Here is a 17,074-nt window from a genome sequence, read left to right on the forward strand (position 1 = left end):
TAATGGCACCCCACTCCAGTACTCTTGCCTGGAAAACCTCATGGACGGAGGAGCCTGGTGGGCTGCAGTCCATGGGGTTGCGAAGAGTCAGACACGACTGAACGACTTCGCTTTCACTTTTCACTTTCATGCATTAGAGAAGGAAATGGCAACCCACTCCAGTGTTCTTTCCTGGAGAATCCCAGGGACAGGGGAGCCTGGTGGGCTGCCATCTATGGGGTCACACAGAGTTGGACATGACTGAAGCGACTTAGCAGCAGAAGCAGCAGCATGGCTTTTCCAGTAGTCATGTATGGATGTGAGAGTTGGATCATAAAGAAAGCTGAGAGCCAAAGAATTGATGTTTTTGAACTGTGGTGTTGGAGAAGACTCGAGAGTCCCTTGGACTGCAAGAAGATCAAACCAATCAATCCTAAAGGAAATCAGTACTGATTATTCATTGGAAGGATTGATGCTGAAGCTGAAGCTCCAATTCTTTGGCCACCTGATGTGAAGAACTGACTCACTGGAAAATACCCTGATGCTGGGAAAGACTGAAGGCAGGAGGAAAAGGGGACAACAGAGGATGAGATGGTTGTATGGCATCACCAACTCAATGGACATGAGTTTGAGAAAGCGCCAGGAGTTTGTTTTGGATAGGGAAGCCTGGCCTGCTGCAATCCATGGGACTGCAAAGAGATGGACACAACTGAGTGACTGAACTGACTGAACACCCTCCAGGTCAATCCAGTTGTTGAAAATGGAAAATTTTCATTCTTTTACACGGTTGAGTAATAGTCTACTGTATATATGTCTACCACATCTTCATTATCCATCTATCAATGAATAACAACTTAGATTGTCTCCATAGCTTAGTTTATTGTGAACAATGTTACAATGAACTTGAGTGCATATTCCATCTCGAATTACTGTTCAGTCTCTGGGTTGGGACATGTCTCCTGCATTGGCAGGCAAGTTCTTTGCCACTGCACCCTCTGGGAAGGGCTGGCAATAGTAACATTAAATTTTCTCATCTCATCCAATGCCTAAAGTAAAGGACAAGTATGCCTTTAAGATGTAATCTTTGATTATCAATGTTAAGCAAACAAAGTGTACAGATCAAAGGTGACACTTGTTATTCATTACTGTACATTTCTTAAACTGCAAACTCTAACAAATCAAATCCATTGAAAGTTGCATATCTGAGCTCTTTCTACATTATTTCTTTCTCCTTGTTAGTGTTTTAGAATTCCTTTTGTGTGTGGTCAGTTTTCTAAAATAGATCAAATGTTCCCCACACCCACTGGAAGTATACAAAGGGCCCATATGTAATTTTTTTAACATGTACACTACATCATATTGACAATAATAAGACATTTAGCACAGGGGTATATTAGTATTCTCCAGAGAAACAGAACAAATAAAGTATTAATATATCTAGAAAAAGAGATTTATTGTAAGGCATTGGCTCACAATTGTGACGGCTTGCAAGTCTGAAATCTTAGGGCTGGTGAGTAGGCTGTAAGAGCACAAGAGAGTTGATATTGCAGTCTTGAGTTTGAAATCCACAGGGAAGGCCAAGCAAGTTGGAAACACAGGCAAAGTTTCTATGATGCATTCTTGAGGCATAATTCTTTTTTCTTTAGGAAATCTCAGCCTTTGCTTTTAAGGCCTTCAGCTAATTGGATGAGTCCCAGCCATATCATGAAGAATAACCTGCTTTACTTAAAGTCTTGTGATTGTAAATGTGTATCACATCTAAAATATACCTTCATAGCAACATCTAGACTACTCCTTGACCAAATAACTGGGCACATAGCCTGGCCAAGTTGATATATAACATTAACCATCACAAAGGGCGTTTAGGTTTGTTTGGTTTAGTTGAGTTTGGGTTCAGATTTATGATGGCAGGAGTAGTATAATGGTAATATCAAGGAACTATAATGTTTCTCCATTAGAATTTTTCTGCATTTTCACATTTAGGCTATGGTAAGATAGCTGCAATTCAGAAACCAGGCTGCTGAGATATTAAGCTATTTTGCAAAATGTTATGCAATCAAATTCTATATAATTCTATTATGGTATGCTATTAACATAGTCAAAATTATATGGTTAATATTTGTAGTTGACTATTGGATTTACAGTGGTTCTGATAACTTTGTGATATAACTAGAATTAATCTATGTCAGACCACCTGACCTGCTTCTTGAGAAACCTATATGCAGGTCAGGAAGCAACAGTTAGAACAGGACATGGAACAACAGACTGGTTTTAAATAGGAAAAGGAGTATGTCAAGGCTGTATATTGTCACTCTGCTTATTTAACTTATATGCAGAGTACATCATGAGAAACGCTGGGCTCGAAGAAGCACAAGTTGGAATCAAGATTGCCAGGAGAAATATCAATCACCTCAGATATGCAGATGACACCACCCTTATGGCAGAAAGTGAAGAGGAACTAAAAAGCCTCTTGATGAAAGTGGAGAGTGAAAAAGTTGGCTTAAAGCTCAACATTCAGAAAACAAAGATCACGGCATCTGGTCCCATCACTTCATGGCAAATAGATGGGGAAATAGTGGAAACAGTGTCAGAGTTTATTTTTGGGGGCTCCAAAATCACTGCAGATGGTGACTGCAGCCATGAAATTAAAAGACGCTTACTCCTTGGAAGAAAAGCTATGACCAACCTAGATAGCATATTCAAAAGCAGAGACATTACTTTGCCAACAAATGTCCGTCTAGTCAAGGCTATGGTTTTTCCAGTGGTCATGTATGGATGTGAGAGTTGGACTGTGAAGAAGGCTGAGCGCCGAAGAATTGATGCTTTTGAACTGTGGTGTTGAAGACTCTTGAAAGTCCCTTGGACTGCAAGGAGATCGAACCAGTCCATTCTGAAGGAGATCAGCCCTGGGATTTTTTTGTAAGGAATGATGCTAAAGCTGAAACTCCAGTACTTTGGCCACCTCATGCAAAGAGTTGACTCATTGGAAAAGACTGATGCTGGGAGGGATTGGGGGCAGGAGGAGAAGGGGAAGACAGAGGATGAGATGGCTGGATGGCATCACCGACTCGATGGACGTGAGTTTGAGTGAACTCCGGGAGATGGTGATGGACAGGGAGGCCTGGCATGCTGCAATTCATGGGGTCACAAAGAGTGGGACACGACTGAGCGACTGAACTGAATCTATGTCAATAGATGAGTCAAAATATGGAGTGATTATTTAAATACTAGTAATTTAAATTTATATATGTAAAATTTTTAAATGACTCCTTCCTCATCAATCTAGGTCATAAAAATAGGCTAAATAAGGATTTCAACTATCAAAGTCAATCTTAGAAAACAAAGTAGGTAGGTGGAGAATCCTATAACTGGAGAGCATTACTCTCTTCCTCCTGCACCTCACTGCTTAGTCTAAAATATATCACCATGGACAGTAGGCCTCCAAAACTGGAATGAACTGTGGCTTTGTAAACAGAATATGGACTCTCGAGTCAGAAACTCTACTGTTTGCTGGTTGGGCAGTTTCAGATGTCTCAGTCTTAAAGGATTTCATTGTGAAGGTTATTGGGGATCACATGTGTTGGTCCTTGGAAAGTATCTACTACAGAGCTATATTGAGGAAGGAAATGGCTACCCACTACAATATTCTTTCCTGTGAAATCTCATGGAGAAATGAGCCTGGCAGGCTACAGTCCATGGGGTCGCAAGTCAGGTATGACTTAGCAACTAAACCACCACAGAGCCTTATGGTTCCTAAACACTTAATAAAAGGGGGTTTTACTGCTCTCTTTGTCCTCCACAATGGCTTGTGAAATCCCATTCACTGGCTCATTCTTCCTTGCACCACAACCTCTTAGCTTTCCCTTACTACATTTAACTCCATTGACTCAGCTTCATGATTCACCTTTCATTTGTTTCAAGGAACCTAGAAATGTTTTTCGCTTTTAATCATCAAACATTTTTTAAGTCCCTAACTGCCTCAAGAGTTACAAAGATGGATGAAACACAATCTCTGGTCTCAAAATCCCTGGAAAATTAGAAATTATCCCAGAGCCCAGACAGAGTAAGTTCCCTTCCAGTATCCTAAGTTTAAGATCCTCCAAAGTATTCTGATATCTTTACAGCCTCTTGGTTACCCTCTTCCTTTCCTCCTGCCTCTAAGTTCTAGTTCTTTGTTATGACACATATTCCAGAACTTTCACAGGCCATACTCCTGTAGTCTGCTTAGGTCTGATCAACCTGAGCCACACAATTCCTCTGTGACTCTCTGCATCCTTGTTTACAAGGGCCTCCCCCACATCCAAGTTCATACTGCTCAGAAACAGTGAGCTTGGGGTGTTTATTTTATCTTGATCTCCCTCTGACAAAGAAATCCAGATGACACAGAACCCACTGAAGACAATACCTGGAACATGGCAGTCTTGGGTATGGACTGACCCCTTCTTTGAGGCCTCCTTGACCCTACTGGCTCAGGAGTCTTCTCTTTGGGAACTTTAATACAACTGCTTTCCCTTCCTTGCCTGCTTTCTTTTTTTTTAATTTTATTTTATTTTTAAACTTTACATAATTGTATTCAATATCCTTCCTTTCACTTTCATTGATTCCTCTGGAAGCCTGAGGAAAACAAACCCACATTCAACCTGTACAGTGAGTGCTGATTTCTCCTTCAGTTTCTAGAGTTGGAATTGGTCAAAGAAAATAGCTATTTTCTGGAGAAACAGGAAAATTCCTCAGTCTTTTATCTCACTGCCTGTAATATTGCTCACTTTATAATCTTCCTCAATTCTTCCTCTTATTTCCTTCAGGAAGAGAGAGGAGCATTTTCTTAGCGGTCTAACATAAGAACATTCCAGGCACGATTCAAGAGGCTTGATCCAATAGCCTACATGTTTATTCCTTCCTTTCCTAAGGATTATTTCATATCAGATATGAAATTGTTACTTTCATGATACAGGCCAAACTATTTGCTCTTCATTTTAGTGGTATATTAAGAGCAAATCTCTGAAGGTTATTTGGTAAGAGTATTTTCTCTTCTGACCTAATACCTAGAAGACTCAGCAAACATTTTCCTAATTTGCCCTAATTGGAGGTATATTGTTACATCTTGAGGGAAATTCACATATTGCTTTTTTGCAGTATCCTTAATCTTGGTGTAATTTTCTTAGCCCTTCGAAGTCTAGTTTTCTTCAGCATTTTTCACAGTCATAGGCAGATTTATGGTTGGTTCTTTAATTCATTCCTTCCTCACATTCTTTCTCCCATCCTTCCTCATTCTTACCTTTGTTTTCTCTCTCTCTTTCCATCTTTCCTCCCTTTTTTTCCTTCTCCCAAAGCCTCCACAGTCTATGCTCTTCATAACCACAACAATATAATCTTGTTAAGATTCTCTCTTTAGTGACACATAAACACACACTAAGGTTAGAAAGTCTCACTGTGCTCTCTCCTACTGACCACAGTAGCAACCCTCATAAATATCTATCTTATAATGAAGGACTTGGTAAGTGATGTTTGAGGGGTCTTTTTCAATAAGAAGTTTCTGTCCTCTGCTGTGACTTGCATTAGTATGAACTGAATGGCCTACAGTCAAATTTTTTGATCACCTATGAAAAAATTTTGAGCATTCATTTCTTATATATGTATAATGCAAATTTTATGAACATACTACTCAACTAATACATAAAGAAAACAGAAAGTCTATAACATTTTTTACAGACTTTAAAACAGAAAGTCTATAAAATTTTAAGTTATAAGTTACATAAGATTAAAACTAATATTTCTTTCTAACATCCCAATGGATTTCTTTACATGCCACTGGCTGCGCTAACCATCTCTTGCCCACAGAGTAAGGAGTTCAATGAGGAGGAAATCTGTCAGATTTCCCACTCTAAACCAAGAGTACAAGCATCTGAGGGTCTTAGTATCTGACCAAAAGGACCAACAGAAAAGCCAAGAAATGGGAGGGAAAATATGTGGGGACAATAAGATGATGAAAAAGGAAGAACAGAGTTGAGGTAGCACAAAAGGGGGTGAAGGGGATATGTCTATCTGTACATAAGAGGTGCCCAGAAATTGTCTCTGATAATGACCATGTCTAAATAAACAGACTACAGGTGAGTTTTCATTTCAGAAATAGTTTTGGCTGTTATCCTGACTCTACTGGGATTTGCCATTCTCGCTATTTTGTTAACAAGATGGACACGGCGCAAGCAAAATGGTGAGTAACAATGAATGAAAATGGAGATTCTCTATGAAAGCCACAGAGGTAGGAATGTCAAGATTCAGTCTGAGTTTTTTCCCATTTACCAGGTAGCTAGAGACTTTGCCAGTATTCTGGAAATCCATTTCAATACATGTAATCTCTGACCTATTAGTGATTCCCCCTGCATCTCACATTACAGAAAGAAAGAAAAAAAAAAAAGATCACATTGAGTTTAACAAGAGAAATAATATGAATAGTCTCAAAGAAAGTTATCTGAGCTCCAAGGGAAATTGCCTTAGTATACTAACGCATATATATGGAATTTAGAAAGATGGTAACAATAACCTTGTGTACAAGACAGCAAAAGAGACACTGATGTATAGAACAGTCTTATGGACTCTGTGGGAGAGGGAGAGGGTGGGAAGATTTGGGAGAATGGCATTGAAACATGTAAAATATCATGTATGAAACGAGATGCCAGTCCAGGTTTGATGCACGATACTGGATGCTTGGGGCTAGAGCACTGGGATGATCCAGAGGGATGGTATGGGGAGGGAGGAGGGAGGAGGGTTCAGGATGGGGAACACATGTATACCTGTGGCGGATTCATTTTGATATTTGGCAAAACTAATACAAAAATTATGTAAAGTTTAAAAATAAAATAAAATAAAAAAAGAAAACAGAAGAGAGAAGGCACTACACTAGTAGATATCACTGGTTAATATTATATGGAAAGAATTCAATATTTTTAGTGATTAGGGAGCTGATAAGAAGAAACAAATATAGAGTAATAGTTGCCAGTGAAACAGAGATATGGCTTAGATCTACATTGACCTATTCCTGTGCCATGAGACATCTTCAGGAATTTTCTTAGCATCTTTCCCACTTCCTTCTAGTCAGCTGCTGCCGCTGCTGCTGCTGAGTTGCTTCAGTCATGTCCGACTCTGTGCGACCCCATAGACAGCAGCCCACCAGGCTCCCCCATCCCTGAGATTCTCCAGGCAAGAACACAGGAGTGGGTTGCCATTTCCTTCTCCAATGCATGAAAATGAAAAGTGAAAATGAAGTCGCTCAGTCGTGTCCGACTCCACGACCCCATGGACTGCAGCCTACCAGGCTGCTCCGTCCATTGGATTTCACATCCCCTCCTTATTTCTCATATTCAGTGCCTATAGGCTCTCAGAGAATAGTAAGTCATATGGAAGAATAAACAAAACAAGGCTGACTAGAGGCAAGGGGAAAAAGGTAGAAACCAGTAATGCATAATGTCCAGACCATTTGGGGAGCAAAGAAACATGGTTTAGAGTGAGGAGAGTTGAAACAGGATAAAGAACACCTCTCACAAGTGGCTAATAGAAATATTTTTGCTTAATTCATCCACAGAAATTGATATCTCAAGATACAGTTCTGAGCAAAGTAAGTACTTATACCCATGAGAAAAAGAAAGTAAGCATTTATGAAATTTCCATAAATCAGGGACCAAATCTGTCTTGTTTACCATTGCATAGTGCATAGTGCACCTTTCATAGTGCATCATTCCATGAACTGAACTAAGTTACTGGGAGAATTTCACCAAAAGGAAAAAGCAACTTTGAGACCCCTTTTGATTATTATTCAGCCCAGATAATATTAGGAAAATGGTGACTGGCATGGTCACTTAGCATACTCCTGCTACTTATGCACAGTCCTTAGTTCCTGCAAAGTAAATTAACTCCCCATAATTACCTGTTATCAGGAGTTCATGTCTACATTAGGTCTCAGAGTCTTAAAGCCCCACTAATTTTCAAGAAGCAAAATCATGGAGCACTCTCTCCTTTTTCTTCCAGGTGCTGGTCTGCTGGACTATGAGGATGACAGAGGTAAATAAACTAAGAAATACTAGAGAAAAACTAGGAAAGTGTTCCTGAGGGGATAAAATGGACTCATCTCCCTTTGAGCATGATTTATTACATAGCACGTCTTTTGTTGTTATAATTTCCAACTGCCAAATCATCTCCTTCTGCATATACAAATACGTGAAAGATTGTGTATTTTTTTCTGAGAAAAGACAAATATGTTCCCTTCTTAAGACCACTAAAAGAATTCTTTCCAATTCCTGTTAATCCCAAGATCTTGGAAAGGTTAATTAACTTTTGAAATGAAACAATTACCTGGATGTGTAAAATGAGAATAAAATACATAATTCATGAGCTGTCATGAAGCAGCATACATGAGGATACTTTATAAGGTATAAAGTATAAGAGATGAGCACAACTTATATTTTTATCTTCATATTAGAAGATAAAATTGATACACAAAGGGTTAAGATACTTATCCAAATTCACCTAGCAAAGGAAGGAGTTGAATAGTGAAGCCAATTTGTGGCCCTGAACTCAATATTCACACTCTTACATCATACTATCCAAAATTGATTTAAGACCAAAAAAGGGCTTATTTTATACTGAGTATTTATTATTATAAAGAGAGTTACATTCTGTCCCTCAAATCAGAAGATGTGATCTGACATGAGTGATAAAATGAAATGATAAAGCTTATTTGAAATAAAACACTCAGAAATTCAATGATTCTAAGGAGGTTCTAAGACACACTCTACTTCTTTGTAAGGACACACAACACATACACACTACAAGCACATAGATTCACATCCCCAAGAGGAAAGAAAAGAGAAGGTAACTTGGTCACTTCGCTTGTCCCACATTTGGACTCTTGGCCCATTTCCCCTCTTCTTATCTCTATGATTCATCTGTCTCGACCAACAAGATTGAGGAGCAAAGGGCCCTGACAATTTCCTCTTTCTTTTCTGAAACAGAATCCAAAGAAAATGAGAATATCTGGGAAACTAGAAAAATCTCTTAGGAGCTAGACTGAAACTAATGATGAAACATTTCTTGATGGGTCGTTAGTTAACTTAATCTGTTTTTCCCCCCAAAAGATTTTTCTTCTCCAAGATCTAAAAGAGGAAGAGGTAAATAGATTTTCACCTAATAAGAAAATATTGTAGACATAGTTGTCAAGGTAGAATCTCATTATATTTTCCTCTTCTTTTTTAGGATTCCGGAATTTATACTCAACAGAAAGTGGTAAATAAATTAGATCCCAGCTTGCTAAGAAATTAATACAGAAATTGTTTATGAGAAATTAAGAATCTTCATTTTTTTCCCTCAATCCTTTAGACATTTCATATGATAATCGAGGTAAGTCTATTTAGAGATTATGGTAAAATTAAAGGAAAATCTATACTTTTTTCCTCTTATACATGAAGGGCTATAAAACCTACCCATGTAAAAGATAAGAAACCAAAGTAACATGTAGAAGATTGTGACATTCAGAAATGTTCACCTTCACACTGTGAGACACTTTTTCCCAAGTGCTATTCAATTCCTCGCCTATTTACTTCCTAATTGGTTTAACAAAAGTAATCTGAGTAACTCAGGAGAAATTCAGTATCTTAGAGCTCAGATATGCTAAATATTCAGTGAGCCTTTCTTAATATAAATGCTAAGAAACAAAGGAATAAACCCCTGAAAATTTATCACATTAGGGTATGATCTGTGCATGGAATGCACTGAATTTATTTTTAATATTATTAACTTCCATAGCAAATGTAGCATTTTCTGTCTTTAAAATATCCATAGAACCATAAGAAACAAGTAGCATTAATGGAAAGCAGGGATTTTGTGTGTTTTAGTCTTAATTCACATTACAAAGACAACCAAGTATCTCCTCCAACAAATGAGCTCATATAAATGCTCATACAAATGAGCAAAGCACTCATTTTCAGAAAAAGAGCTGGGAAAAAAATACATGCTGTCTTCACAGTTCTGGGTGGATCTTTAACTACTTTAGTAAAATAACAAATGATATCATTAAACAACATAATTTAAGTCACTTACAGAGTGCCAGTATTATTTATTTTTACATTTTCAAGAAAATAACAGTGATAATATGACAAGTTTTTGTGTAATAGTGATAACACGTCAAGCTTTGTATGTCTCTGGAGCTTTGGTAGAAAGTCTATTTCTATGAAATCACTAAAAAACAAGTTTTAGATTAAAGGATATACATCCAATCACAATAAGCATATGCATATGGATTCATTATAATTTGCTATATCATCAATGAACTTGAATTTTCAATCAGCTGAGTAAATCTTTTCCACTTTTTCTCTTATTTGGCCTCAACTTATTTTATAGCTAATATGTACTGTTTTAGTGTTTCCATGTATATAGTTCATTATTTCTTCTCACTACACTTATTTACCTTAATTAACCTTTCCTGCCCTTTTTTTTTTCCCCTTTGGGCTTGTTATTTGGCTCATAAACTAAGGCATAAAGAGATTTTGCCTTAGTTTCTTGCTTACTTGGCTACTAAGGGTGTTGATTAAGTAATCCTCCATAATAATATCAAAACTATAGAAACAATTCAAAATGACTTTTCGTTGTTTTGTGTTTTTAGAGGGATACAACAGAAATTACAGTGAGTATCCTCTTATTTCTCAACAAAAGTGTGTTTCCCATTAAGTAACATTTCCCTAGGTTGTCAAAGGTTTGGGGAAAGAGAAATCCTATCGGTTTATATGACTACTAAGCATTAGACAAGGCCACCCAGTGCTGGTTTAGGATGATCTGTCAGTAACACATTTCCAAACTGACTGAAAGGAAAGAAAAAAAAAAAATTAGAGAAAGTGTTGAATGTGAGAAAAAGGAAGTGATAGAGATAAACAGGGAGAAGAGAAAAAGAGACAGAAAGGAGAATAGAAAAAAATGCAAGCCACAAGTTTCATAGGAATAGCATCCATCTACTAAAACACAAAACCCTTTACAGAGATTGAAGGGATGAGAGATCTGCTGGACATGACTTCCAGTGCCCACCACCAAGTCAGTGGATCTCCCTCAGCCAGGGCTTCATCTCCTGAAAGGCTGCAATGACTGAAGCTAATAGGCAAAGGTTAGGGATCCAAATTCTGATGATTTGCCTCCTGTGTCCCTGTGTTGTTTGTGTTTTAGCGCCATCAACCAGCTCCCTCGGTAAGTTCTTTGTGGCTTTCTTTCAATTCTACTGTCATCTGGTTTGCAAGTCCTGATGTTCCTGTATTTGATTTTTTCTTTCTCTTAAAGAAGTTTTAAAATTAAAAGACAAAAATAATCAACACTTGTAAACCCACACCCTAAATTTGATAACTGGTATTATTTTTGTCATAATTCTTAACTGTCAGGTAGAAATATTATGTCCCCATTTGTAGATCTATTCTACTCTCTCCTCTTCCCAAAGACTTATAAGTGTATTATAAATCTTTTGTTTATTTTCACATATTTATATAATGTCTCTGTAACACTTAACAACATATAGTATTGTTTTGTATACGTTTTTTAAAATTTTACTAAAATGGCATCATTCTAAAACCATCATTACAACCTGCTTTTTTCCCAAAAAACATGGTAATTTTTAGATATATAGAAATCCAAATTATGCATTTTAATCATTGAATGATATTCTAACTTACAAATACACATTATTTTTATTTTTTCCCCTACTGATACATTCTTAATGTTTCCAATTTCTTCTGCCACAAATAATATTATAAAATGTCCTTCAGTAAGTGGAAAATAGTTTATTCAAGGTACCTACCCTGAAGTGAGATGAATGAATCACACTGTGTATGAACATTCATGTAAGTTAGGGACATTTTAAGTTTACTATTGTGTGAGTTCCATGGTAGTTACACATAGCAATATGTGCTATGTGTGAAACATAGCAAAATGTATAAAAGTTTCCCATTTCCCTGCATCAATTCAAACCTAGATTTTGTCATACTTTTACACTACTGCCACTTTGATAAGTTAAATTACTTTTTTACAGTCATAGATGTATATAAATGTTTGGGCATTTTGGGGGTTTAGCATTGTTTGCTTCATCCTGTGCCTTTCTTCTTTTACTTTGGCCCAAAGATAATCCTTTAGTGGTTCTTTAAGTCCCTGCGTATGTAAAAATTTTTCTAAGCCTTTGTATGACTGAAAATAGTTTTACTTCACCCTCAGCCTTAAACAAGAGTTAAGCTGAGTAAACAATTAGCAATTATTTTTTCTCACACTTTGAAGATTTATTCCATTGTCTTCTGGAATTTACTATTGCTGATAAGAATATGCCACTATTTTGATGACTGTATCTAAGTAAATATGGTTTTAAGATTTTATCCTTACAGTTTGCATTTTAATTTATACATATATTAATTAAATATATATTTATTTATGTTTATATTGGCTTCCCCAGTGGCTCAGCAGCAAACCATTCACCTGCAATGTAGGAGCTGCATCTATCTAACAAAGTATAGTCTCTTCTTCTAAAATAACTGTCAAATATGTGTAAAGATTCTCCTCACAGCATCAGGTCTGGTAACATCTCTTTCATATTTCTCATTTGCATTAGTTAACTCCAGCTCCTATAATAGGTAAATCTTAGAATTTCAGTGATTCTATTCATAAAATCCCATTATTCTGTAGTATCAAATATGCCTGGTTCATGCTTAGCTCTTCTGTCAGCAATGACTTAAGCATTCAAGTTCATCTTATATCTCCACCATCTTTACCTTATGGCTTCTAAGTTTATCTTGCCTACCTTAAGTGAGAAGAGGGGGGAAAGCTTTTAGATCATGAGTGGGAGACTTTTATGGATAAGCCTGGATGTTGTCTCACATATCACTTCCAAATAATTGGCTAGAATTCAATCATATGGCTACACCTAATGGCAAGGGAATCTGGGGGCAATAGTCTAACCATGTTGTATTAATTTTCTATTGCTATTATAACAAAATGCCACAAATTTAATGGCTTAAAACAACACAAATTTATTATTTTATAGTTCTATAGATTAGAAATATGACATGTCTTACTTAACTAAAAATCAAGGTGTTAGCAAGGCTGTATTCTTTCTGGACAGAGAAGGCAATGGCAACCCACTCCAGTACTCTTGCCTGGAAAATCCCATGGATGGAGGAGCCTGGTAGGCTGCAGTCCATGGGGTCGCGAAGAGTTGGACATGACTGAGCGACTTCACTTTCACTTTTCACTCTCATGCACTGGAGAAGGAAATGGCCACCCACTCCAGTGTTCTTGCCTGGAGAATCCCAGGGACGGGGGAGCCTGGTGGGCTGCCGTCTATGGGGTCGCACAGAGTCGGACACTTAGCAGCAGCAGCAGCAGCAGCATTCTTTCTGGAAATTCTAGGAGTCAATCTGTTTCCTTGTTTTTTCAACCTCTAGAGGCTGCCCACATTCCTTGGCTTATGGTCCCCTTTCTCCACCTTCAAAGCTAGTTAAAATAAGCTAAACTTTCACATCATATCACTCTGAACTTTGTTCATTATTACATCTCTTTCTTTGACTCCCTTCAACTTCCTGCTTCTGCTTTTAACACTTCTTAATATTACACTGGGCCCACACAGATCATACAGAATAATCTCTCTTTTTTAAGATTAACTGATTAGCAACATTAACTCCATTTGCAACCCTGATTCCATGTAATCTAACATATTCACAGATTCCGGGGATTAGGATGTGACCATGGAGGACAGGGGAGTGGAGGGGTTCTATATCATTTCCTTATTTCTCGATGCTTGACCCTGGATGTTTTCCTCAGATTATATCATTCACTAATTCTTTCTCTATGTTGTTTAGTCACCAAGTTGTGTCCAACTCTTTTACTACCCCATGGACTGTAGCCCGCCAGGCTCCTCTATTCATGTAGATTTCCCAGGCAAGAATATTGAAGTAGGTTGCCATTTCCTTCTCCAGGGGATCCTCCTGACCCAGGGATTGTACCTACACCTCCTGCATTGCAGGTGGATTCTTTACCACTGAGCCACTGAGGAAGCCCAATTCTTTTATTTTTTTTATTTTAATTGGAGGCTAATTACTTTACAATATTGTGGTGGTTTTGCCATACATTCACATGAATTGGCCATGGGTGTACATGTGTTCCCCATCCTGACCCTCGCTCCCAACTCCCTCCCCATCCCATCTCTCAGGGTCATCCCAGTGCACCAGCCCTGAGCACCCTGCTTCATGCATCAAACCTGGACTGATAATCTATTTCATATATGTTATATACATGTTTCAGGAGAAGGCAATGGCACCCCACTCCAGTACTCCTGCCTGGAAAATCCCATGGATGGAGGAGCCTGAAAGGCTGCGGTCCATGGGGTCGCTGAGGGTCAGACACGACTGAGTGACTTTACTTTCACTTTTCACTTTCATGCATTGGAGAAGGAAATGGCAACCCACTCCAGTGTTCTTGCCTGAAGAATCCCAAGGAATGGGGAGCCTGGTGGGCTGCTGTCTATAGGGTCACACAGAGTCGGACACAACTGAAGTGACATAGCAGTAGCAGCAGCATATACATGTTTCAATGCTATTCTCTCAAATCATCCCACCCTCGCCTTCTCCCACAGAGTCCAACAGTCTGTTCTTTACATCTGTGTCTCTTTTGCTGTCTCGCATATAGGATCATCGTTACCTTCTTTCTAAATCCCATATATATGCATTAATATACTGTATTGGTGTTTTTCTTTCTGACTTACTTCACTCTGTATAATAGGCTCCAGTTTCATCCACCTCATTAAAATGGATTCAAAGGAATCCTTTTTAATAGCTGAGTAATATTCCATTGTGTATATCTACCACGGCTTTCTTATCCATTCATCTGTCGATGGACATAGAGATTGCTTCCACGTCCTGGCTATTATAAACAGTGCTGCGATAAACATTGGGGTGTAAGTGTCTCTTTCAATTCTCGTTTCCTCAGTGTGTATGCCCAGCAGTGGGATTGCTGGGTCGTATAGCAGTTCTGTTTCCAGTTTTTTAAGTAATCTCCACACTGTTCTCCATAGTGGCTGTACTAGTTTGCATTCCCATCAACAGTGTAAGAGGGTTCCTTTTTCTCTGCACCCTCTCCAGCATTTATTGTTCATAGACTTTTGGATAGCAGCCATTCTGACTGGCATGAGATGGTACCTCATTGTGGTTTTGATTTGCATTTCTCTGATAATGAGTGATGTTGAGCATCTTGTCATGTATTTGTTAGCCATTTGTATGTCTTCTTTGGAGAAATGTCTGTTTAGTTCTTTGGCCCATTTTTTAATTGGGTCGCTTATTTTTTTGGACTTGAGCTGCAGGAGCTGCTTGTGTATTTTTGAGATCAATTCTTTGTCAGTTGCTGCGTTTGCTATTATTTTCTCCCATTCTGAAAGCTGTCTTTTCATCTTGCTTATAGTTTCCTTCTTTGTGCAAAAGCTTTTAAGTTTAATTAGGTCCCATTTGTTTGTTTTTGCTTTTATTTCCATTACTCTGGGAGGTGGGTCATAGAGGATCCTGCTGTGATTTATGTCAGAGAGGGTTTTGCCTATGTTCTCCTCTAGGAGTTGTATAGTTTCTGGTCTTATGTTTAGATCTTTAATCCATTTTGAGTTTATTTTTGGGTATGGTGTTAGAAAGTGTTCTAGTTTCATTCTTTTACAAGTGGTTGACAAGTTTTGCCAGCACCACTCGTTAAAGAGATTGTCTTTTCTCCACTGTATATTCTTGCCTCCATTGTCAAAGATAAAGTGTCCACAGGTGCATGGATTTATCTCTGGACTTTCTATTTTGCTCCATTGATCTATTTTTCTGTCTTTGTGCCAGTACCATACTATCTTGATGACTGTTGCTATGTAGTATAGCTTGAAGTCAGGTAGGTTGATTCCTCCAGTTCCATTCTTCTTTCTCAAGATTGTAAAGCCCAATTCTTTCTCTGAGTCTCTTCTCTTTGTTTACTCACCTAATGATTTTTGTAATTTAATGACTACATTTTCTACATTTTTTCATTCAATTTTATTCTCTATCAAATATACTTCTTCTGAATTAATGTTATTCTTGCTTTATGGATTCTATCCTTTATTAACTTCCCTTGTGGCTTAGCTGGTAAAGAATCCACCTGCAATGTGGGAGACCTAGGTTAAATCCCTGGGTTGGGAAGATCCTGTGGAGAAGGGAAAGGCTACCCACTCCAGTATTCTGGCTTGGAGAATTCCATGGACACAGTCCATGGGGTCACAAAGAGCTGGACATGACTGAGCGACTTACACTTCACTTCACTTCACTATTTGAAAATCTCTTTTGAATTGCTCTTCCTTCATGTGTTACCCCATTTGTTGTGGCTACTGTCTATCACAACAGTAGGTTTCCTCAGATATATTCTGACTTCTGTCTGTGAGCTCATCTGTTTGAGTTTCTCATAAATCTTTGTTGTATAATAATCCTATTACTGCACAGACTTAATAGGCCAGTTTTTATAAGTTTCTACACACATAGTTTCTTCCCTACATGAGGAATTCAAATGCGGGCTCTATACCTGAACTCAGCTTACACTGAAGTTCTACCATTGCTGATGACTCTGTTTCCAACCATGGCCTGGTGCAAACAGGTCGCTTCCTGGCATACACCACCTAACCAACAGGTGAGAATTAATGGTGCCCTTTTCACAGATTGAGATTTTGTGAGTCTTAGATATACAAGAAGACTAGTCCCAGGCTCTTAAAATGCATAAGACACATGGCCTTCATTTTTGTTTCTGATCGGCTGTTGACATCCCGGCTTCCTGTTAAGATATACGAGTGATGAAACTTCCCACTCACTATCCAAAGTATGGATTACCTCTTGATATATTATTCCAGGAGACTTTTTTTCCTAGTTTTCAAGCTCAGCTCTACCTTTTAAATTTTTAAGAAATATTGTGCCCAACTTTTCCAAGTGATTAGAGAAGTGGGTAAAATATCCATCTTGACAGTGAGCCTTGACATTTTATCTTCTAACGTTCAGGTACATCCTGTTTTTTCTTGTTATTCAGCATTCCTATAGGACACAAT

The 17,074-nt window shown here is 38.1% G+C and overlaps 1 protein-coding gene across 1 annotated transcript in view; it reads left to right on the top strand.

The window, feature by feature from the left end:
- The first annotated feature begins 4,160 nt into the window (after positions 1–4,160).
- Positions 4,161–17,074, top strand: part of TSBP1 (testis expressed basic protein 1) — a 67,209-nt gene continuing 54,295 nt past the window's right edge. Inside the window, exons 1-9 of the mRNA XM_061398485.1 lie at positions 4,161–4,404; positions 6,107–6,193; positions 7,562–7,594; positions 8,005–8,037; positions 9,111–9,143; positions 9,229–9,258; positions 9,352–9,372; positions 10,634–10,654; positions 11,185–11,205. Coding sequence (XP_061254469.1) covers positions 4,392–4,404; positions 6,107–6,193; positions 7,562–7,594; positions 8,005–8,037; positions 9,111–9,143; positions 9,229–9,258; positions 9,352–9,372; positions 10,634–10,654; positions 11,185–11,205 — 292 coding nt within the window. The 5' untranslated portion in view covers positions 4,161–4,391. The remainder of the gene's footprint in view (positions 4,405–6,106; positions 6,194–7,561; positions 7,595–8,004; positions 8,038–9,110; positions 9,144–9,228; positions 9,259–9,351; positions 9,373–10,633; positions 10,655–11,184; positions 11,206–17,074) is intronic.

This window comes from Bos javanicus, chromosome 23, assembly GCF_032452875.1.
Source record: "Bos javanicus breed banteng chromosome 23, ARS-OSU_banteng_1.0, whole genome shotgun sequence".
NCBI classification, from domain to species: domain Eukaryota; kingdom Metazoa; phylum Chordata; class Mammalia; order Artiodactyla; family Bovidae; genus Bos; species Bos javanicus.